The sequence below is a fragment of the Mobula birostris genome, chromosome 21 (genome assembly GCF_030028105.1).
Source record: "Mobula birostris isolate sMobBir1 chromosome 21, sMobBir1.hap1, whole genome shotgun sequence".
NCBI classification, from domain to species: Eukaryota; Metazoa; Chordata; class Chondrichthyes; order Myliobatiformes; family Myliobatidae; genus Mobula; species Mobula birostris.
Genome location: NC_092390.1, coordinates 21,031,923 through 21,055,249, shown reverse-complemented (window position 1 = coordinate 21,055,249; position 23,327 = coordinate 21,031,923). Strand labels below are relative to the sequence as shown.

General features: G+C 43.3%; 1 protein-coding gene across 1 annotated transcript; it reads left to right on the top strand.

The window, feature by feature from the left end:
* Positions 1 to 1,048: 1,048 nt before the first annotated feature.
* On the top strand, positions 1,049 to 22,231 carry kifbp (kinesin family binding protein). Its single transcript, XM_072239707.1, has 7 exons — positions 1,049 to 1,451; positions 8,863 to 8,961; positions 10,547 to 10,626; positions 16,543 to 16,726; positions 17,875 to 17,968; positions 20,228 to 20,340; positions 21,261 to 22,231. Exons 1-7 carry the CDS (start codon positions 1,071 to 1,073, stop codon positions 22,137 to 22,139), a joined length of 1,830 nt encoding a protein of 609 aa, XP_072095808.1. The 5' UTR covers positions 1,049 to 1,070; the 3' UTR covers positions 22,140 to 22,231.
* Positions 22,232 to 23,327: the final 1,096 nt, after the last annotated feature.

The following is a 23,327-nucleotide window of genomic DNA, read 5'->3' as shown; positions in this document are numbered from 1 at the left end:
TTTAAGCAAGGACCGCATATATCCGATGGTAGCGTCATAACGTATACAATTCACTCATTTTGACATATAACCCGTAATGAATTATTTAAACAAATGAGAATGCGTAATCAAACATTATTCACAATATCTCTTAAATACTACATACACAACACATCGAGAAGGAAAACTCTTGAACTAAAACCTCTGTTGCCTTGCAGCTATACCCGCTGATGGAGAAGGCTTTGGGAGTAGACCCTGAGGAAAAATCTAGAGCTGGGGTCCCTAAGGCAGTTCTATGTTGAGTTCACTGCTGATGCCAGACTGTACCGGTCTCTTCTGTTCCTTTCGATTCAGCAGCTGCGTGGAGAGGGGGAGTCGCTGCATTGGGCAACAGGTTGCTCTCCATACCTTATTGCCTGCCTTGCGTGTCACATATCCCTGGTCAGCCCCGACCTCAGTGCAAACCGGGACATCACAGAGGGCACAGTTCCCCCTCCCCCAGAATTTTGAAGGGTAGGGGTAGCTATAGCATCATTTTGGCTGTAATTTCAGCTGACTTTAAAATGTGGAAGCAGATGAGATTGATATGAGGATTCCTATCCTTCTCATGTGTGGTGGAAAGGAACTATGGTTAAGGGAAATAGAAAACCTCAGAAGCACCGGTGTGAAGAGTATCGTCATCAGACGAGATTCGATAGTCAGAAAAACCACATGAATGCAATGGAGGAAGTGTAAGTACGCATTTCTCCGAGCCTCCTCCGCTATGTGGGTTCCCTGAACTACCCACCAGGATCCCCACTTTAACTCCTTCCCGCTGCCAGGGGCGCAAGCGGAGATTCCCGTAGTGACTCCCCACCGCCAGGGGCGCTGGCGCAGACTGCCGTAGTGACTCCCCACCGCCAGGGGCGCTGGCGCAGACTGCCGTCGTGACTGCTCCTTACCGTGAGGGGCAATGCAGTGACTCCTCCCCACCGCCGGGGGCGATGACGGGGTATAACGCAATGACTCCTCTCTGCCGTAGGGGTCGCCCTGTCGGTCCCGCAGTAATTCATCTCCACCACTAGGGGCAATGCCGCGCCATTGTGGAGAAGATGGCGGCGCAAGAAGGCGGGCCGGAGCTGCGGCTGAAGTACTCGCGGGCACTAAACCTGTCGGAGGTGGAGTCCAAGCAGGACCCGGAATCCGAGCCTTACCGCTCCAAGTACGCGGCCCGCGAACTGCTGAAGGAACTGAAGGCTGCGGTGGGGCACAGGGCACAGGCCGGGGACTCGGAGGATGAGCGTGCCGAAGAGAGGCGCTTGCAGGACGGGCAGTGGCTGCAGAAGCTCGGGGTGCTGGAACTGCAGCTTGGCCTCAACCATGCTGAGACGGAGGAGCTGTCGGCTGGGGAGGAGCACCTAGCCAAATGCGTGCGTGTCCTGGAGGCCTTCAAGTTGAGCCCCGAGGCCGTGTCCGTGTTCATTCAGGCTGAGGTAAAGTGTTGGGTCTGGCGATCGCGAAATGCAGCCAAAAGGCGTGGCAGAGCCCTGTCCACTCGCCAAACTGCGGCCGAGGGCGCAGACCCCGCTTCTCACAGCAAATCTTGTCTTTCCCCCTTTACCCCTCTCACACAGCTCCTCTCGACACCAACGCACCCATTCCTTGTCACCCTTAATTCAATTGCATTATTCTGATACCGCTCCAGCAACCCGGGTTTAATCCGCACCTGTATGGGGTTTCCAGAGCATGGGGTTTCTAAGGCTGCGCCCGTTCATCCCAAACGCATGTCGCTTGGTAGGTTAATTCACCGCAGTTGATTGACAAATGAAGGTGAGGATCAGAAGTAAAGAGGAGTGCTTGGTTTATGGGGGCACAATCAAAGATCTGCACGAGTATGTACGTCAGGGAAACAAACAGGCAGTTCAGCCACCACACTCTCAGAACCAGTGCCCACCCATCTGCAGTAATCTATCTTCTAGCACTTGGCCCGTTAGCCTTCTGTGTCTAGGTGATTCGGATGCTTCTCAAGGTAGTCACTTCAGTGCTGTTAAAGCACACAAAATGCTGAAGGAAATCAGCAGACCGGGCGGCATCTATGGAAAAAGTACAGTCGACGTTGTGGGCGGAGAACTTTTGGCAGGACGTACGTTTAATTACAGATGCATACTTTATTTACATCATTTACTTCACTTGAATGGAAAGATGCGGCATGGAAAAGTGCAGAAACAACACGGTCGTTATAGTGGTGTCTTCAACTGCTCCAGTATTGACTGGAACTTCTTTAATACAAGAAGTTTATATGGGACAGGAGTTTTGAGTGCATCCAAGAGGGGTTCTTGAAACAGTAGATGAACAGTCCCAACTAGAGGGGAGAATATGCTGTACCTAGTCTTGGGAAAGGAGCCAGGCCAGGTGACAGACCTGATAGTGGGGGAACATTTTGGGAATAAAGACCACAATTCATTATGGTTTAAGATAGTTATGAGTAAGGATAAAATTGGATCTTGCAGGAAGGTACTAAATGGGGGAGGCCAAGTCACAACAGAGTCAGAGGAACACTGATGGGGAACAGCTGCTGTCAGATGTGTGAGAGTTGTTTGGAGAACACATGAGCAGAGTGAAGGATTGGCGTGGAGTAAGCACCAGGACGTAAGTAAGGGAACCTTGAATGACCGAAAGGCCTAAACTACTCAGAAAGCAGAAAGATGCATATGAAAGATTTAGGAAGCTAAAATCAGACTGGGTTTTTGTGGAATATAAAGATAGCAGGAAAGTGCTCAAACAAGTGATTAGGAAGGCCGAAAGGGACCATGAAATATACTTGGCTGGGAAGATCAAGGATAATTCCCAAACATTTTATACTTGTATTAAGAAAATAGATAACTAAGTAAAGAGTAGTTCCACTCAATGATAAAGAAGGGAATTTATGTTTGAAGTCAGAGCAAGTAGTTAAGGTACTAAATGAATACTTTGAGTCTGTATTTACTGAGCAGGAGAAATTGGAGGATAGTGAAAGCAGTGAGGTATGTTGATGAAATGGGACATTTTGAGATTGAGGAGGAGACAGTGCTGGGTTCTGATGGCGTATATCCTAGGATATTGAAAGAAGCAAGCGGTGAGTGATTGTTAGGGCTTTGACAAGGTTCTTTGTGTCCTCACTAGCAACAGGTGAGGCCCCAGAAGATAGCAGCAAATGCTGTGCCATTGTTCAAGAAGGGAATTAGGTCTAATCCAGGTAATTATAGGCGAGTGAGCCCCACATATTTACGGAAGATATTGGAAAGGATATCTGAGGGAATAGGACTTCTGTACATTTGGAAAGGCATGGCCTGATTAGGAATTGAATTGACTTTATTTCTTACATCCTTAACGTATATGAGGAGTAAAAATCTTTACGTTACATCTCTGTCTAAATGTGCAATCATAGTAATTTATAATAAATAGAACAGTCAATGTAACATAGAAATACACTCAAATCAGCATGAGTTAATCAGTCTGATGGCCTGGTGGAAGAAGCTGTCCTGGGGCCTGTTGGTCCTGGCTTTTATGCTGCGGTACTGTTTCCCCGATGGTAGCAGCTGGAATAGATTGTGGTTGGGGTGACTCAGGTCCCCAATGATCCATCAGGCCCTTTTTTCACACCTGTCTTTGTAAATGTCCTGAATTATGGGAAGTTCACAACTACAGATGCGCTGGGCTGTTCACATCCCAGGCAGTGATGCAGCCAGTCAGGATGTTCTCAATTGTGCCCCTGTGGAAGTTCTTAGGATTTGCGGGCCCCATACCAAACTTCCTCAACCGTCTGAGGTGAAAGAGGCACTGTTGTGCCTTTTTCATCACACAGCTGGTGTGTACAGACCACGTGAGATCTTCGGTGATGTGGATGCTGAGGAACTTAAAGCTGTTTACCCTCTCAACCCCAGATCCATTGATGCCAATAAGGGTTAGTCCATCTCCATTCCTCCTGTAATCCACAACTAGCTCCTTTGTTTTTGCAACATTGAGGGAGAGGTTGTTTTCCTGACACCACTGTGTAGGCCACCTCGTTATTTTTTGAGATTAGGTCAATCAATGTAGTGTTGTCAGCAAATTTAATTAGCAGATTAGAGCTGTGAGTGGTGACACAGTCATGGGTATACCACCTGCCGGCAATCTGACAGGAAGTCCAGGATCCAGCTGCACAAGGCAGGGTCAAGGTCGAGGTCTCTGAGCTTCCTGTTGAGCCTGGATGGAACCATGGTGTTGAATGTTGAACTGTAGTCCAAGAACAGCATCCTCACATGAGCATCCCTCCTCTCCAGGTGTGTAAGGACGGTACGTAGAGAAGTGGCTATTGCGTCATCTGTCGATTGGTTGTGTCAGTAGGTGAATTGTAGGGGGCTCAGTTTGAGCGGTAGCAAGCTGCAGATATAATCCTAATTAGGACACATTGGGACCAGTACATTTTAGCCCCTGAAGTGACTGCTCCAGTTAGCTGGGGTTTCATGGAAATAGTTTGAAAAGATATAAAAAAGACAAACTGAATAACAAAATGTGTATTTAAATGAAATATAGAACAAATTAGAAACTATCAATAGTACTACAGTACTGTAAAACTGTATTAGTTCCTCATAGTTATTGACAGAGGAATTCATCTAGCATATGCAATGAACAAAATCAGTGCAGACACCTAGAGCAGATAATGGACTGCCTTCATACAATTCTATCGACAATTGCATCCTCCAAATCTTCATTTTCATTGTAACATTCAAGATGATTGTCGATTCCTTCAAGTTCTTAATATTTCCTAACTTGAAGTAGTGAAATTGTTTCATTTTCACTTCCAGCTGTTTCCAACCTTGAATGCTTGAAGCTGCAAAGACCAAAACAGTTCTGAATTGTCTTACTGCTTTTTCTCTAGCCAACTGTCAGTGACAAAATTCATCGCTTTTGGACACAAACTTACGGAACTGACGCTGTTTAAAAACTGTTCGTTCTAAGCACGATGTAGTGCCTAACTTCCTCACAGGAATGATGCTAGTTAAAATCTGTTCAGGTACAGATTCCTGCCCCAATTAAGCATCATAGTGTTCCACACAAACAAAGAGAATCCCGGCAATTTTCTCGATTTGTTTTTGTTCTTTAAGAGTTGTCCCAAAATAAATGGCTGCCCTAAATAACAGATGGCCCAGTTAACCTGAATCCACTGAATTTGCAAAATACATCATCATCTGGAGGCTTGGATAACAAAAAGGTTTGAGTGGTGTCAACATGGATCCACAAGAGGCAAGTCATGTTAAACTAATCTTTCGGCAATCTTTAATCTTGTGACATAGCATAGATAATTCCAGAAATATCTGTCTATCTATCGTGTGGAATAGGCCTTCCGGCCCTTTGATCCATACAGCCTAGCAATCTCCATATTTAATCCTAGCGTAATCACGGGAGGAGGGGAGGAGAAGATGGCGGTGCGACGCAGCACGCGCGGCTGCTCCGAAATGATATCGTATTTGTGAAATAGGTACCGTGCACAATCCTGATTTGATGGAGACAGCTGTGAGGAGCACAGAGGAACATCTGGAGAAACTTCTGAAATGCCCGCTTCACTGCCGCTGCTACTGTGCGATTGAAAATCTCCGGAGGGGAATGCCCCAAATCCTTGGCTTTGCCTATTGCCTGTTGCTGGGGCCGGGGTCGAAGCACTCGGCAGAGATGGTGCTCGGTGTCGGAGGGCTGGTCGGAGGCTCGAAGTTTTCAGACAGACTCAAGAGTCGGCTGTGGTCGGGTGCTTCCAGGGTGCTGCATCGGCAAGTTTGCGGCGCTGGAAGCTCATGGCAGGGAGAGTTTTTTTTCCTTCTACTGTCTGCATGAGATGTTGGGACTTTCGAGAGACTTTGAGACCTTTTTTTTACCATGCCCATGGTCTGTTCTTTATCAAATTACGGTATTGTTTTGCACTGTAGTAACTATATGTTATAATTATGTGGTTATTGTCAGTTTTTCAGTCTTGGTTTGTCTTGTGTTGCTGTGATATCATTCTGGAGGAACATTGTATCATTTCTTAATGCATGCATTACTAAATGACAATAAAAGAGGACTGTGTGTCCTCAATCTAATCTAATCTAATTTATAATCACCAATTAACCTATCAACCGGTACATCTTTGGATTGTGGGAGGAAACCAGAGCACGTGGAGGAAACCCACGTGGTCACAGGGAGAACTTATAAACTCCTTACAGGCAGCACCCGGAATTGAACCAGGGTCAACTGTACTGTAAATCGTTGTGCTAAACGCTACTCTACTGTGCAACATGATAAGCAGTAGTTTACTGTGATTACAATGAATGCTATTAATGATAGTTTTAAGAGCTGTTTGATGTAGGGGAGGAGGTTGTTGATAACAAAGTCAGTTTTGGATGGTGTTGGAATATACGTAAATATGGAACTGTCTAATGATAGTTGGAAGAGTGGGGCCAGGAAAGAAATCTGTAATTTGTTATTCGATTAGAGTAAGAGCTAGAGGAGTGGGACATGTGATTGATCTGACCTTGAAACTGCAGATTCTCATCCCAGGAACCATTCTTAATTATTTTGTGGACCCTTTTATATCTTCAACATCCTTCCTATAATGTGATCACCAGAACTGAACACTCCGCTCTGGTTGAAATTAAACCAGTAAAAAAGTTCAGCATGACTTCACTGCTTTATACTTTCTCTCTATGCTAATGCCCAACATTGTTTTTGCCTTATTTATCTGTCAGCGAGGGTTAGCAAGTGAAAAAGAAGTGGGAGTAGAGGGGGCCGGGGTGTCAGAATGGATCCCTCAATGCTAGAGACAATGGGTGAGGAGGCGATGGGTGTGAAGTCTCTAGTATAACTGGATTGATGAGAAAGGATCCAAGAGTGCAGTTTTATCCAATTGAGAGAAGTGTTGCACTAACATCCATATTGAAATTTGCTATCTGGCTGAAAAGGAAAAGGAGGAATAGTTCTGATGAGTTTTGACCCAAAATGCTCATTGTTCATTTCCCTTTGAGATGTTGTCTGACCCACTGAGTTCCTACAGCGCCTCTGTGTGTTGCAGTAGGAATAATTTATTTTGCGTCTTTTCAATATTCTGATAAAATTTACAGTAGTGCTAGAAAGTTTGTGAGCTGTGTAGAATTTTCTCTATATCTGCATAAATATGGCCTAAAATTTGATCAGATCTTCACGCAAGTCCTAAAACTAGATAAAGAGAACCCAATTAAATAAATAACTTAAAAAACATAATGCTTGTTCATTTATTTATTGAAAAAAATAATCCAATATTACATGTTTTTCTTGGAAAAAGTGTATGAATCTTTGCTGTCAGTAACTGGTATAACCCCCTTGTACAGCAGTAATTTCAAACGAACGTTTCCAGTAATGGTTCATCAGTCCTGCACATCGGCTTGGAGGAACTTTAGGCCATTTCTCCTTACCAAACTGCTTCAACTGTGGGATGCTCTTAGGCTTCCTAGCATGGACTGTTTGCTTCAGGTCCTTCCACCGCATCTCTAAAGGATTAAGGTCAGGACTTTGATTTGGCCAAAGCATGAATTTTTTTTCTTTTTAAACCATTCTGTTGTTGATGTACTCTTGTCTCCCGGATCATTGTCTTGTTGCATTATTGAATTTCTATTAGGTTTCAGGTGACAGACTGCTACCCTGACATTCTCCTGTACAAATGTCTTGAGGCAATTTTGAATTCATTGTTCCCTCAATGATTGCAAGTTGCCCAGGCCCCAAGGCAGCAAAGCAGCCCCAAACCATGATGCTCCTTCCACTATGCTTCACAGTTGGGATGAGGTTTTGGTGTTGATGTGTGGCCCTTTTTCTTCCAAATGTAACAATGTGCATTTCTGCCAAGAAGTTCAACTTTTGTTTCATCCGTCCACAGAACATTGTCCCAGAAGTGTTGTAGAACATCTAGATGGTCTTTTGCAAACATGAGATGTGCAACAAAGTTTTTTTGGAGAGCAGTGGTTTACTCCATGGTGTCTTTCCATGAACACCATTTTACCTCCTTTAGCATTACACGTTGTGCTCTTGATGTGATCTTTGCAGGATGCCCACCCCTCGGGGGAGTTGCAACAGTACCGAGTTTTCTCCATTTGTAGACAGTTTCTCTTACTGTGGACTGATGAACTTACTTAGAAATGCTTTTATAGCCTTTTCCAGCTTCATGTATCTCTACAATTTTTCTCCTAAGGTCCTCTGAAAAGTTGTTTTGATTGAGGAATGGTGCACATAAACAGATCTTTCTTGAGAAGAGCAGGCTCTGTCAGTAACATGACTTTGTGTGATCTTTATATGACAGGGCAGCTGTACAACCCACCTCCAATCTCATCTCATCTCAGTGATTGGAACACCCGACTTCAAATAGCTTTTGTAGAATGCATTACCCCAGAGGTTCACATACTTTTTTGCAACAAATACATGTAATATTGGATGATTTTTCTCAATAAATAAATGAACAAGTATAATTTGTTTACTATTATTTATTTAATTGGATTCTCTTTATCTAGTTTTAGAACATATGTGAATATCTGATCCCATTTTAGGTCATTTTTATGCAGAAATGGAGACTATTCTACATGGTTCACAAACATTTTAGCACCACTGTGACTGTAATGGAGAAGTTAGGACAGACGTGGGAAATGACTAAATCTTGTAAGTACTTTGTGAATAGGATATGGAGTTGTGATAGTCAGGTCGAGGGTATTATCTCTTTCAAGGTGGGGGTATTACGGATGATGATCAGTTTGAAATAAAGGAGTACTTTTGGGAAGCTTATATCACCAGCCTAGGGCCAGTAAGATATACACTGTTTCCCATGGCATTAAAGGTTTAAGTTACTGATAACTTTTCAGGAGTTAAAGCAGTTCTTGCTCTTTATTCCAGAACCAGTTGGGCATCTTATGGGCTGGACTGGAAGAAATGGAAAAAGCCAAGACCTATCTAGAAGATGCTGAAGCACTTTACAACCAGTACATCAAGGAGGTAAAGTCAACATGAACAAACTTACAGAGCTTTGTGGTTCTCTGACCCTAAATCCTTTCATCTGTCTGGCCTCGCCCAATAACTACTATTCCTCAGCAGGTGCCTTGATTTTAATTTTAATGTGACATTGTGCTCTTCCTTCACCTGTTCCTCAATCTCCATTTCTTTGGCTAGCAACCTCCCTCACCCCCACATATTGGATCTTTTTACTTCTTTAGAACCTTTGTTTCACCTGGACCATCTGGCCTATGACAACTCTTTTGTACTTGGGATTCTGTGTTAGTTGATATGATTTGGCTGTAAGACATGGAAGAAGAATTAGGCCATTTAGCCAATCGAGTCTGCTCTGCGGCTTAATCATGTCTGATTTTCTTTCTAAACCTCATTCTACTGCTGTCTGTAGCAATGAATTCCACAGATTCACTGCTCTCTGGCTAAAAATAAAAATTCTCTCCCACTTAGAAAGTAGTCTTTGCCTTTATTCCTTCTACCAAAGTCAATGACTATGCATTTCCCTGCACTGTATTCCATTTGCCCATTTTCCCAACCCGTCCAAGTCTGTCTGCAGATTTCCTGCTTCCTCAATGCTACCTGCCCCTCCCCTATCTTTACATCATCTGCAAGTTTGGCGGATGCAGTCTATGCCAACTCTCAACAATTCCATTAATCCCATTTCCTTGTGACCTATTCGCTCACATGTTCCTCCACTCTACCCTGATGTTTCCCAATATCACTTCTTCCTCCTCCTGCCCTTGACCTTTTCTGCCAACCTGGCTTCAGCTATCACCTTCCAGCTAGCCTCCTTCCCCTGCCCCTATCTTATTGTCCTGACATCTTCCTCTTCCTTCTCAGTCCTGAAAAAGGGTCTCAGCCCAAATTGTGCCAGCAATTTTGTGTGTGGTCCTCAACACCATTGGTTTGTTGTTTCTTTGGCTCTTTACTATTTATTCTTCTGTGTTTTTGTATTGTATGTCAATGAAGAGGTAATCAACAATTATCTTTGCCACTGAGAATAGCTAACAACAGGCACAAGTACATTAATTTTTGTAAGGATAGCCACTTATGTGTGAATTCTGGACTGAAGGTTAACGATTAATAAGTAAGGGTGTGTATGTGTAAATTAGACAGTGGATTAAGTTGTCATTGGTGTGAATATTGGACATTCTGTTAACCATGACTGTTGTGTATCTGATAGATATTGAGGAGAATAACCATTTGCTGTGTATTGGATTGATGGGGTTTAAACAATGGTGGTAACATGGATAAACCAGTTTCTGGTTTGTTTTTCTCTGAAGGGGATGCAATATTAAATTTCAGTTGTGTATTGGCCAATGGTGTGATTACATTGGAACACTGGAGAAGAGAAACAGGCTGGGAAATTTGTGTTCCTGTGGAGAGCCAACATTGCTTAGGCCATCATCTGAAAACATGGATATTGGTTTATGGGCATTGCCTGTTGCCGTGACACCATGCTTATGCTTTTGGCAGAGGAACAGAATCTGGATAAAAGAAGGGATACTGGACAATAGTTGATGAATAACGTAATTAAATAAAATTCAGAGCTCATGTGTTAATTTTTCTTTAGATTGGTACTCCACCGTGGGACACACATGAGCATTTCCTGGGAGAAGAGGACAGGCTGAGTGAGCAGGAGAGACAGAAAAGGTATGGTTTTTCTGAACTTACATAACTTTCAAAATTTTGCATCCTTCTCTGCAACTACCACCAAATACTTTACCTCTCCCCTACTCTCCATTTTCTGCAGGGATTGCTGTCTCCATGATTCCCTTGTATATTTGTCCCTCCCCACTGATCTCCCTCCAGTCCTTCCAGGTGAGGCGACACTTCACTTGGCAGTCTGTTGGGGTCACCTACTGTATCCCATGCCCAAATACGCCCCCCCTATGTTGGTGAGACACAACTTAGATTGGGGGATTGCTTTGTCAAGCATTTTCGCTCCATCCGCAGCAAGCAGGATTTTCCTGATGGCCAATCATTTTAATTCTACTGCTTATTCCCACTTTGGTATCTTAGTCTACTGCCACGATGAGGCCACGCGCAGGTTGAAAGAGGAACACCTCATATTCCATCTAGGTAGCCTCCAACCTGATGGTATGAACATTGATTTCTTTATCTTCACGCCTTCTTTTTCCATTCCCCATTTTGGCTCTTCTCTTACCCCTTCTTTTCTCCTCACCTGCCTATCATCTCCCTCTGGTGCCTCTCCTCTTTCCCTTTCTCCCACGGTCCACTCTCCTTTCCTGTCAGATTCCTCCTTCTTCAACCCCTTACCTTTTCCACCAATCATCTCCGAGCTTCTCACTTCATCCCCCTTACCCAGTTTTACCTATCACCTTCTAGCTTGTACACCTTCCCCCACCACCACCTTATTCTGGTTTCTTTCCTTTTCCTTTCCAGTCCTGATGAAGGGTCTCAGCTCTTCTTTACTCTGCTCCATAGGTATTGCCTGACTTGCTGGGTTCCTCCAGCATTTTGTGTGTGTTACTCTGGATTTCCACATCTGCACAATCTCTGGTGTTTATGATAGCATTCAGAATCAGGTTTATTACCCCTATCTTTTATGACATGAAATCTGTTGTTAATGCGGCAGCAGTGCAGTGTAATGACATTAAATTACCATAACTTATAATTCTATTAATACTATGAAATTGCCATAAATTTACAAAATAAATACTGCAAAGGTAAAGAGATAATGAGGTAGTGATTATGGATTAATGTGTTCTTCTTTCTGAAGCCCACTTTCAATTCCTTGCTCTTGCTCTGATGTTGAGTATGAAGTTGTTGCAACACCACTTCACTAGCCAATCTGTCTCACTCCTGTACACCTCTTTGTTGCCATCTAAGATTCTGCCAACAACAGTGGTGATATCTGTGAATTTATACATGCTGTTTCAGCTGTGCTTTGTCATATAGTCATGAAGGTAGAGCAGTGGGTGAAGCATGCATCCGACTGAGCGTGTATTGATCCATAGTGGAGAGGAGATGTTACCATCAAACCATTGATTGTGATCTCCTATGAAGGAAGACAGAAGGAGGTACTGAGACCCAGGTTTAGAAGTTTGGTGATTAATACTGAAGTGGTAATGGTGTTGAATGCTGAGCTGCAATTGATCAGCAGCATCCTGATGTATGTTTTGCTGTCATCTGGGTGCTCCAAAGTGGAGTGGAGAACTAGTGACTTCTGTCCATTGTTACCTGTTGTGGGGGGGGGGGGGGGGGTAGACAAATTGCAACAGCTCCAGGTACTTGCTGAGACGGGGATTAATTCTAGCCATCACCAGCCAAAGCATTTCATTACAATAGATGTGAGGGTTTTCTGGTAATAGTCGTTGAGGTAGCTTACCCTGTTATAATTAGGCACCAGTATGATCGATGCCCTTATGTAGCAGATCTCCTTCTTAATAGTTGCAGGCTGTTAGGCAGTTTGAAAAGTTCTTTTGGTTGAAATTTCGCTGCAGCGATTATACAGAAACACTGCCTGCTCTAGACTGAACTTATGAGTTTAACTTGTAATTTTAAGCTCGCAGTTGAATTTTTTGAAAGTTAACGTGTATGTACAGTGATGCTAGAAAGTTTGTGAACCCTGTAGACTTTTCTCTATTTCTGCATAAATGTGACCTAAGTATGATCAGATATTCACATAAGTCCTAAAACTAGATAAAGAGAACCCAATCAAATAAACAATAGAAAAAACATTATGCTTGTTCATTTATTTATTGAGAACAATTATCCAATATTAGATGTATTTGTTGGAAAAAAGTATGTAAACCTCTGGGGTAATGCCTTCTACAAAAGCTATTTGAAGTCAGGTGTTCCAGTCAATGAGATGAGATTGGAGGTGTGGGTTGTACAGGCGCCCTGTCATATAAAAAAGACATGCAAAGTCACGTCACTGACAGAACCTGCTCTTCTCAAGAAAGATCTGTTTATGTGCGCTGTACCTCAATCAAAACAACTTTCAGAGGACCTTAGAAGAATTGTAGGGATACATGAAGCTGGAAAAGGTTACAAAAGCAGTTCTAAAGACCCAAGTGTTCATCAGTCCACAGTAAGAAAAATTGTCTACAAATAGTCATAGTCATACTTTATTGATCCCGGGGGAAATTGGTTTTTGTTACAGTTGCACCATAAATAATAAATAGTAATAGAATTATAAATAGTTAAATAGTAATATGTAAATTATGCCAGTAAATTATGAAATAAGTCCAGGACCAGCCTTTTGGCTCAGGGTGTCTGACCCTCCAAGGGAGGAGTTGTAAAGTTTGATGGCCACAGGCAGGAATGACTTCCTATGATGCTCTGTGCTGCATCTCGGTGGAATGAGTCTCTGACTGAATGTACTCCTGTGCCCACCCAGTACATTATGTAGTGGATGGGAGACATTGACCAAGATGACCAAAATGTAGTAAACTCAGCATTGCTGCTACTTTTCCTAGCAGTGGGCATCCTGCAAAGATCACACCAAGAGCACAATGTGCAATGCTGAAGAAGGTGAAAAAGAACCCAAGGGTAACAGCAAAGGACCTGCAGAAATCTCTAGAGCTTGCTAAGGTCTCTGTTCATGTGTCCACTATAAGAAAAGCACTGAACAGGAATGGTGTTCATGGAAGGGCACCACAGAGGAAACCACTGCTCTCCAAAAAAAAAGACATTGCTACACATCTCAAGTTTGCAAATGCTATCTGGATGTTCTACAATGCCTGTGGGACAATGTTCTGTGAACAGATGAGACAGAGGTTGAACTTCTTGGCAGAAATGCACATTGCTATGTTTGGAGGAAACGGGGCACTGCACACAAACACCAGAATCTCATCCCAACCGTGGAGCGTGGTGGTAGGGGCATCATGGTTTGGGGCTGCTTTGCTGCCTCAGGGCCTGGATAGCTTGCAATCGTAGTGGGAACGATGAATTCAAAATTTTATCAAGGCATTTTACAGGAGAATGTCTGGGTAGAGGCATGTCTCCTGAAGCTTTAATAGAAATTAGATAATGCAACAAGACAATGATCTGAAAGACAAGAATTAAATCAACAACAGAATGATTTAAAAAGAAGATAATTTGTGTTTTGGAATGGCCAGGTCAAATTCCTGACCTTAGTCCTATAGAAGTGTTACGGAAGGACCTGAAGCAAGCAGTTCATGTAAGGAAGCCATGAGCATCCCAGCATTGAAGCAGTTTTGTAACGAGGAATGGCCTAAAATTCCCCCGAGCCGATATGTGCAGGACTGATCAACAGTTACTGAAAATGTTTGGTTGAAGTTATTGCTGTACAAGGGAGGTCACACCAGTTACTGAAAGCAAAGGTTCACATACTTTTTCCAACAAATACATGTAATATTGAATCATTTTTCTCAATAAATAAATGAACAAATATAATGTTTTTTGTGTGTTATTTATTTAATTGTGTACTCCTTATGTAGTTTTAGGACTTTTCTGAAGATCTGATCACATTTTAGGTCATATTTATACGGAAATAGACAAAATTCTACAGGGTTCACGAACTTTCTAGTACCACTGTATATGAAGGACGTCGCCCTGAAATCTTGACTATTCATTTGTCCCCATAGATGCTATCTCACGTGCTGAGTTTCTCCAGCATTTTGTTTGTTGCTCCAGTTTCTAGCATCTAAAGTCTCTTGTACCTCCTACTATATGGTGGTTATATAATGCAATAGTCATAGGGTATTTGATTTTTTGGATTTTAGGCAAAAATTTGTTTCCAGCCACAAATGGTATGTTTGTTTGGTACCATTGTAAAGTTGTTTGCAGCACAGGACGTTCTGAGAGGGAAGTGGAGCATCCAGAAGTTGTGGTCCATTTGAGAACCTTACATAGGTAAAAATGGTATTGAATTTTAGAATTTCACTTGAAGGGTGTCTGTTCACATGCTTTCTGGGGATAGATGTTGTCGAGCACCTTTTCTCTACATTCCATAACAAACAACAATTAACTCAGTGGATCAATCATAAGCAAATTTATTTTACTTGCAGCAAAGGGAGACCTTCACTGCACAAGCGCCGGTGATGCCTCTGAAAAACAGACAGCATAGTCACTCCTTTATACATAAGCACAGCTACCCACACTTCACTTCAAGAGAAGGATGTATTCTGTCCTGCTTAATCAGTGTACTTGGCGTTCCTCCAGGAATGCATCTTTGAGTCTGCAGTTTGTCAAGGACCCAGGTTCCAGCAGCATAATGTTGCATGAACACTATTAGCAAAGCACTCTGGTACAATATAGGTTCCATTTTATCACAGACAAAAATGCCGTTTTGTTAGTACAAGTACATTTCCACATTGAATTTTAGAATTTCACTTGAGTGTTTCGGTTCACATGCCATCTGGGGATCCATGTCCAGTCCTAATCCAATGACAGGTGCTCCATTTGTTGTCTTTATTTTAATGTTGATGTAGGACAGTTGAGTTATGGAGGGGACAGATATGTCAGCCCTATTGCTGGGTGCCAGGAGTCTCATATAGTACAACAGATGACAGGTTGCCTCCTAGAACATCATAGGGCAGCTCTTTATTAGAATGTGGAAGTTTCATGGTCATCGTCCCTGGACTTAAATTAAAACAGGAATTGCTGGAAACTCTCAGTGGGTCAGGCATTGTGTGGGAAGAGAAGCAACTAATGATTCCGATTGGGGCCCTTTGTCAGAGCTGGGAAAGTGAGGAAGAACAAGATCTGAAAAATTAATTGTTCCTCTTTCTGCAGGTCTTGCCTGATCTGCTGAGTGTCCAGCATTTTCAGTTTTCCAGCATTTATAGTTTTTTTCAGGCCTCTGAGTTAAGAGTCTGATAGTATAAGAACTGTGCTGCCCCATGCCCTCTTTCTGAAGGTTTCTTCCTCTGAAACAACCTATTTCCTACAAAACTACCATTTATGTTGTATCAAGTGTTCCACGCATAGCCAACCGTCTTGGTTCCATGCGTAGCTGACTATTCCTTGGTACCTTTCCTTCATTCCCCACGTAATTGCCTATACAGAGTGGTAGGAATGAGCAGTTGAACAAGAGACTGGTATTATTGCTGAATCCTATGTCATCAACATCTGGGAGTCACTAGTTCCAGCACACCGCTCACGTGAATGCTGTGGCTTGAAGGATAGGGTAAAGGGGCTGGGAATCCTGTAACTAATAGTTCACTTCAAATGCACCATTGCTGCTGCCCCCTGCACAACTGCTGCAGCAATTTGCCAAGCACCCTTGTATCTGCAGCCTCCACCATCTAACAGGGTGAAGGCAGCAGAAATATCGGAGTGTTTCCATTTGAGTTCTCACCAATTGACGTCATCCTGACTCAGTATTATTGATCCTCTGGTGTGTTCGAGTCTGGTTACGGCAATGTACTTTCATGAGTTGATGTGGGACTAACACTACATCGAAGAGTACGATTCAAAGGACAGCCGTGCTGTGCATAAATGCTGACCTTGCCAGAAGTACTCTTCTGTAAATTACTGTAATTATAATGCTGTCTGTGTGTAACTGAGCATTCATACTCCAAATGTCAATGTCCAGCCACTACTTTGATTGTTGCCAAATATGTTTGAATTGTGCAGGTTTGAGAAGGTTTATACTCACACCCTGTACTATCTGGCACAAGTCTATAAACATTTGGATATGAATGAAAAGGCTGCCAGGTACTGTCACACTACCCTTCAACGCCAACTGCAATTCAACCATTATAACCCTGTGGAGTGGGCTATCAATGCTGCCACCTTGTCACAATACTACATCACCAAGGTAAGCTTTCCTGTGCTCTGTATCCGAGCAACAGGTCTTATTAGTTGTGATCTTTGAATAGGAGGGTTTCTAAGCTCATGTTTGTAGATGGAAATGGTGGCAACATCCTGTGGTTTTCCATTCCCTGTGTTAAATTGTCCTGTAAACTGATGGAGGATTCTGGCAACAAGCATGTTACTTCGGTGGAGTCAGGTCAGTGGGTACTGGGGGTAGTGAGGCAAAGCTGTAGCACTGACATGGGTATCGCATGGGGGTGTGGGGAAAGGAGGACCGGGAAGGCAAGCATGTGATACGATTGGGAGGGGTAAGGGAGGAGGCAGAGGGCATGGGGGTAATTGAAGGAGTATACTGACAAAAGTAGGGGCAGGTGTGGAGGAATGAACTTGGAGATACAATGAGATGAAATCAATAAGGGTCTTAAGGTGTCAAGCTGGCAGGCAGGTTGGAACAGAGGTATAGTAAATAGATGGAAGAGATGAGGGATGATACAAGAGATGTCAGAGGCAGTGCTAGAGGATTGAATGAACAAAATGGGATGCAGGAGCCACACTAAAGTGGCAGAGAAGGAAATGAGTATGTGGGGTGTATATAAGGTTTTGAATATAGTTTCTTGGCAGAATCCTTTGAATGCAATTATAGTTTTAGTTAAGTTTTATTCCTAATATGAAATCATGCAGGCAGGATGGCTCCTTGTATAATCCTTGGTCTGTATTAAATTACCTGATCTTAGCCCTTGTAGTGAAAGGATACAATAGGATGGTGGAAATAAAATGGATGTTATCCTTGATTCCGAGTTACTCATTTGTGTCTCCATCAGGAAGTGGTGACAGGAATTGGCTAGGAATTGATGATCCTGCCAGCTGAGGCTCCAACTGAAAGAGGGGTGCTCTGGTAGTGATGCAAGTGGGTATGCAGGTATTAATTATGCTTGTCCACTAGGGGGAAGCAGAGCAATACAACATCATGATGCAGCACCACACAGAGGACTATGTTGCAGCAGGCTTTAGGACGGGGCATTCTCCATGTGCCAGGCTATGGTTTTTAAATGGAGAAGGCAGTTACTTTAATTAAGAGCCACAGTGGAAATAGCAATCAATAATATGGAACTTGAGTTTCACCCAACATATTGTTTGTTTTTTCTTGAGCAGCAGCGTTACATGGAAGGTCGCCTGTGCCTTGCTGCTTCCAATGTGATCTTTAACCAAGCAGGAGCAGTGTCCTCGGAATCTCCAGCAGAGGAAAGTAAGTGTGACTATCTTGCAATGGTCTCAATAGTGTTTGCAGGTATATGGAGCAGAACATTACAGGCCAGGCCCTTCACACAATGTTGTACTGAACTAAATAACTAAACTAATTCGTTCTGACCAAACAACGTTCTTATCCCTTTATTCTCTGCATATTCATGTGCCTCTTAAACACAGCTCTTGAATTTGCCTCCATAGCCATCCCTGGCAGTATACTCCAGGTACTCACCATGCTGCTTTAAAAAAATATATAGAGCCTGTATATCTTTGTCTTGACCTTCCTTCCCACTCTATCAACCTGTGCAGCCACTTTCAAGTAGCCATGAACTTGGATCCCTAAGATCCTTCTGAACAGTATCATTGCCATTAGCTATGTACATTCCTGTTACCTTAGATTTTTCACGAATGCGTTACCTGAATATTTGAGTAGATTAAACGCCATTTGCCATTTCCTCACCCATACCTGCAACTGATCATTGTCCTGCTGTATCCTTCGGAAATCTACACTATTCTCAAAATCACTAATCTTTGTATCATATGTGGACTTGTTAACACACCCATCCACGCACTCCAAGTAATTCATATGAATCGCAAACAGCAGACTTCTTGGAGAGCATCACTAGTTATGTACCTCTACCCAAAATAAATCCCATTGATCACTACCCTGTCTTTTATACACAAGCCAGTTCTGAATCTAATCAGCCAAGTCACCATATCTCCAATGCACCTTAAAGTTCTGTATGAGCCTACAGTGAGGATACACTGGCTTTTTCCTGTATCTAAATCAGCGGCCCCCAACCACCAAGCCACAAAGCATGTGCTACCGGGCCGCAAGGAAACAACATGATTTGGCGATAGGAGTCAGCTGCACCTTTCCTCATTCCCTGTCACGCCCACTGTTGAGCCATTACGCACGCAAGGTCATTACTCACGTGTCATGCATGTCAGCGCGGGAAGAAGATCAACTCCTCGAGCTTGCAAGTGACGGCGGGCTGAAAAGTATGTTTGACATAACATCTCTGCCGGCATTCCGGATCAAAGTCAAGGCTAAATGTCCTGTGATAGCCACAAAAGCACTGAAAATGTTGCTTCCATTTCCAACATCATATCGCTGCGAAGCGGAGTTTTCTGCAATGAATGCAACGAAAACTAAATTGTGGAATAGACTGGACATAAGGAACCCCGTTCAAGTATCGCTGTCTCCCATCACCCCTCGATGGGACCGTCTTTGTTGCAGGAAAATAAGCTCAGGGCTCCCACTAATTCAGCGATATTGGTGTGTTGCAATGATTTTATATGTTCATACGGAGAAAATATGTGCTGTGTGTTTAATATCCAAACGTTACTTAAAATGTTATGATGCTATTGACTTATAAGTGACTAATATAACCATATAAAAATTACAGCACGGTAACAGGCCATCTCTGCCCTTCTAGTCTGTGCCGAACGATACTCTCACCTAGTCCCACCGACCTGCACTCAGCCCATAACCTTTCATTCCTTTCCTGTCCATATACCTATCCATTTTTTCTTTAAATGATAATATCGAACCTGCCTCTACCACTTCGACTGGAAGCTCGTTCCACACTTACTTCAAGCTCCCCTGTCCTCCCCTGATAATTGACTTATAACTATATTCATGGGAAGAAAATATGCACTGTGTGTTTAATATTAAATTCGTTAGATAAACCCTTTTAGAAATGAAATTGAGTGTATTAGCCACTAATCACATACATGCATACGCAAGTCACGCATGCTCACTGGTGCCCGCGCAAGGCTTCATGGTCATTGTAGTCTTTCTCGGGGTAAACACAACGTAATCGACTGCTACTCTTGTCCGTCGGCAACCCTACTCAGCCCCCCCCCCCCCCCACCACCCCACCCACGGTCGGCCGGTCCGCAAGAATATTGTCAATAAGAAACCGGTCCGCGTTGCAAAAAAGGTTGGGGACCCCTGATCTAAATAACTTTGAACTAGGGAGCTTAAGGGGAAGGCCATTTTAAGATATAGGAGTGAAGAAATTTGTCTAATGGGAGGATAGTAGGTCTTTGTAGTTCTCTCCTGACAGAAGAGTATTGGGTAGGAGGTGAATTGATAGGCCAGGACAGTTGATGACTGAGAGGATCAATTTTGACCTGGCAGTGGTGGGGAACACTTGAGTAATGATATGGTTTATTTGTGTTTGTTGTTTTTTTTTTGGGCGGGGTGTGGGCAGTTAATGGGAAGCACCCACCCAGTCATTTTTCTCCAACACAGGCGAAGAAGAGAGGGACCGTCGGGACCAGCTCCAACAGAAGAAGGCAGAAATAGCACGATGTTGGATAAAATATTGTCTCAACCTACTGCAAGATTCACGCAAACTGCTTGAGGTATCTGAAGTGGGCCTGGGTTTTTTGATACTTGAACCTTTAGAGTGGTCCCTTAGGTGCGTACTTGAATCATCTGTTAGATGAACGGTGAGATAAAGGAAAAATTAATTTCATTGTCAGTAAAATAAAGGAATACCCAAACAGGGTATTTACTGGCTCTTGAAGGGGTTCCAGCTGATCCCACCTTCCACTGCCCCAGGTTCCTTGTCATTCCTGTTATTGGCTCATCTCTCCTTGCTTTTCCAAGGAGTATTTTATAAAATGGTCCCTGAGTCATCATTATTGAATTTCAACTTTGTGGCATCAGAAATCCCTCCACAACTTTCTGTGAGGGATGGAGTCCTATCCAAGAGCAGAGTTAGGGTTAGTGAAACCGAAATCCCACCAACCCCTATGAAAATTGCTCTGCTCTGCCATTTTCAGGTTAAAACACATGCGGGAATTCATTGTTGTAACCAGTTCTCCATTTTCCTGGTGTTGCTTCTTGCTGGCAAATGGCAACAAAATTTCTAGTCCCAATTGCCCACACTTGTAGCTATCCTTATTCTGGAAGCCCTCAAATAGGACCAGCTAATTCAATATGATCTTTATTTAACATTTTCAACTTGACTGATTGGTGCCCCTACCAAATTCACTTCTCTGTTAGAGTTCAGTGCTTGACATGCAAGTCTATACCCTCTGTGCCTGCTCCTGTCAGGCAAGAGCAGGAAATTCCTGCATCATTTTGAAATATTGTGGCATAAACATGTTTTCTCTGTAGCTTATGCTACAGCCATCTGATGTGTTCACACGACAGGGCATTTCCCTGGTGGAGTGTGGTGGAGCACATCTCATTACATACATCTGACAGTATGAATGTTGTGGACAAATGCAGTAACTGTTGGGAAAACTCTGTTTGCTGTAGCTATATTTTCTTACAGAATGACATTGGTGAATTGGATTGGGATCGGCAGGAAGAGCTGAAGACCAAATTAAAAAAAGAAGAGGAGGAGAAAGAGCAGGGGAGGAAAAGTGCTGTGCTGTTTGGGTCCAGTGATACATTTGACCTGATCCAGTCTGTTGAGGAGAAGGTGAGCTGCATTTACCCTGTGGACTTCATGAAAGCCCGTGAGGTGTTTCTGGTTGGCCAGAGCTATGTGCGCGAAGCCAAGGAGTTCTTCCAGCTGGACGATCATGTAACAGACCATATTGAAGTGGTTCAGGATCACAGTGCATTATTCAAAGCCCTGGCATTCTTTGAAGAGGATTTGGAGAGGCGTTGCAAGATGCATAAACGGCGTATAGATATGCTGAATGCCGTCTACACAGAGTTAAACCCTCAGTATTATCTCTTGGTCTGCAGGCAACTTCAGTTTGAGATAGGGGATACGTACTATGAAATGATGGAGCTAAAGGTCTCCATTGCCAACCGATTAGATGAGCTGGATAGTCATAATATAAAGAAAATCAATCATTTGGCTCAGTCAGCCATTTCCTACTACAGCCTCTTCCTGGACTCCCTGAAGAACTTGGAGAAGAAGTTTCCAGAGCAACTGGAATCTGATGTTTTACGGCCAGCATTGGTGGCAAAGTTTCGTATTGGATGGTTATACAGTAAAATGATCACGTCTGATCCAAAGTTGCAGCTGGAGAACATGCAGCAGTCAGTGGACTGTTACCGCTTTGTGGTTGATTATTGTAATTGTCACGCTGATGCTGCCAAAGCCATGGAACCTGAGCTGGAGCTTTGTGTTGAGATGGCCACCCTATTGCCAGCAAGAATGGAGAAACTAAGGTCTAAATTAGCACCATTCACCTAAAAGTGTTGGCTGTGTCCTGGTCTGGTGACATGCTTCATTGCACCGTTGGCGGGATGTACTTCCTTGTGCAATAAACGTGCCCTATGGAGTCAGTTAAGTTGCTTTTGTCTTTTGTCACTACAGCCATAAATGGGAAGAAAAAGATTTGCAGCATTTGTAGCAGCATTTACAGTCACTGGAAATTCTAAAGAATTTTCAAGACAAGTAAACACTTATGAAATCAGATTAATGTTTGGCAATTTTTCCAAAATTCCCACAGTGAGCTCGTCAGCCATTGTTGGCAGCTCATCTAAGAGAAGGAAAACTGTGATCTCAAATTTACACTGCCTTGCAGCTATATCCACTCACGGGGAAGGCTTCGGAAGTCAGCCCCAAGGGGAAAAACCTGGAGGAGTCCCTAATGCAGTCCTATGTTGAGTTCAGTGTTGACTGCCAACCCCTGTGATGCTGCTGGTGCCACACTTTCGGTCTCTGGCATTGCTTTGGGTTCGTCAGATGTGTGGAGAGGGGGAACTTGCTACATGGGCAACAGCTTGCTCTCCATATTGTACTGCCCAGGCTTGCATATTAGACTGTCAGGATGCAACATCTGTGGTCAACCATGACTGATGGAGGCCTCTGTACAGCGATTTCTATCAAACAGCAGTGTTAAATGACCCCATTTATCCTTTAGGTGATGTTGATTAAGGGGTATTTGGACAGGTACATGAATAGGAAAGGTTTAGAGGGATAAACGGCAAATGCATACAAGTGGGACCAGGACAGGCAACTTGGTCGGCATGGATGAGTTGGACTGGAGGGCCTGCTTGCATACTGTATAGCTGTATGACTGATATGTGGTGGTTACTTCCTATTGTTTGAAATGGTGCTGTATGATCTTTAATGCCTTACCAAAAGAGTTGATGGGCTGCAGTTTAGTGTCTCATCAGGAAGGGGACTCATCTGACAGTCCATATGCCCTCATTTCCACATTGGTCTGCCACCCCGAGTTTGTTAGATCTGGACTTAATGTAGATGTGAGAGTGCTTGCATTAACTTGTAGGTGAAATTCAAGATAGCACAGCCAGTTTGTAGTTTTTCAGTTTCCTCCTGCCTCCTAGTTGTGCATGTGAATAGTATATCAATGTGGAGTGTACATCTTTTGTATGACAGCTGCTCCAATTATTCTTCAATGGTCATTTTTGTGCT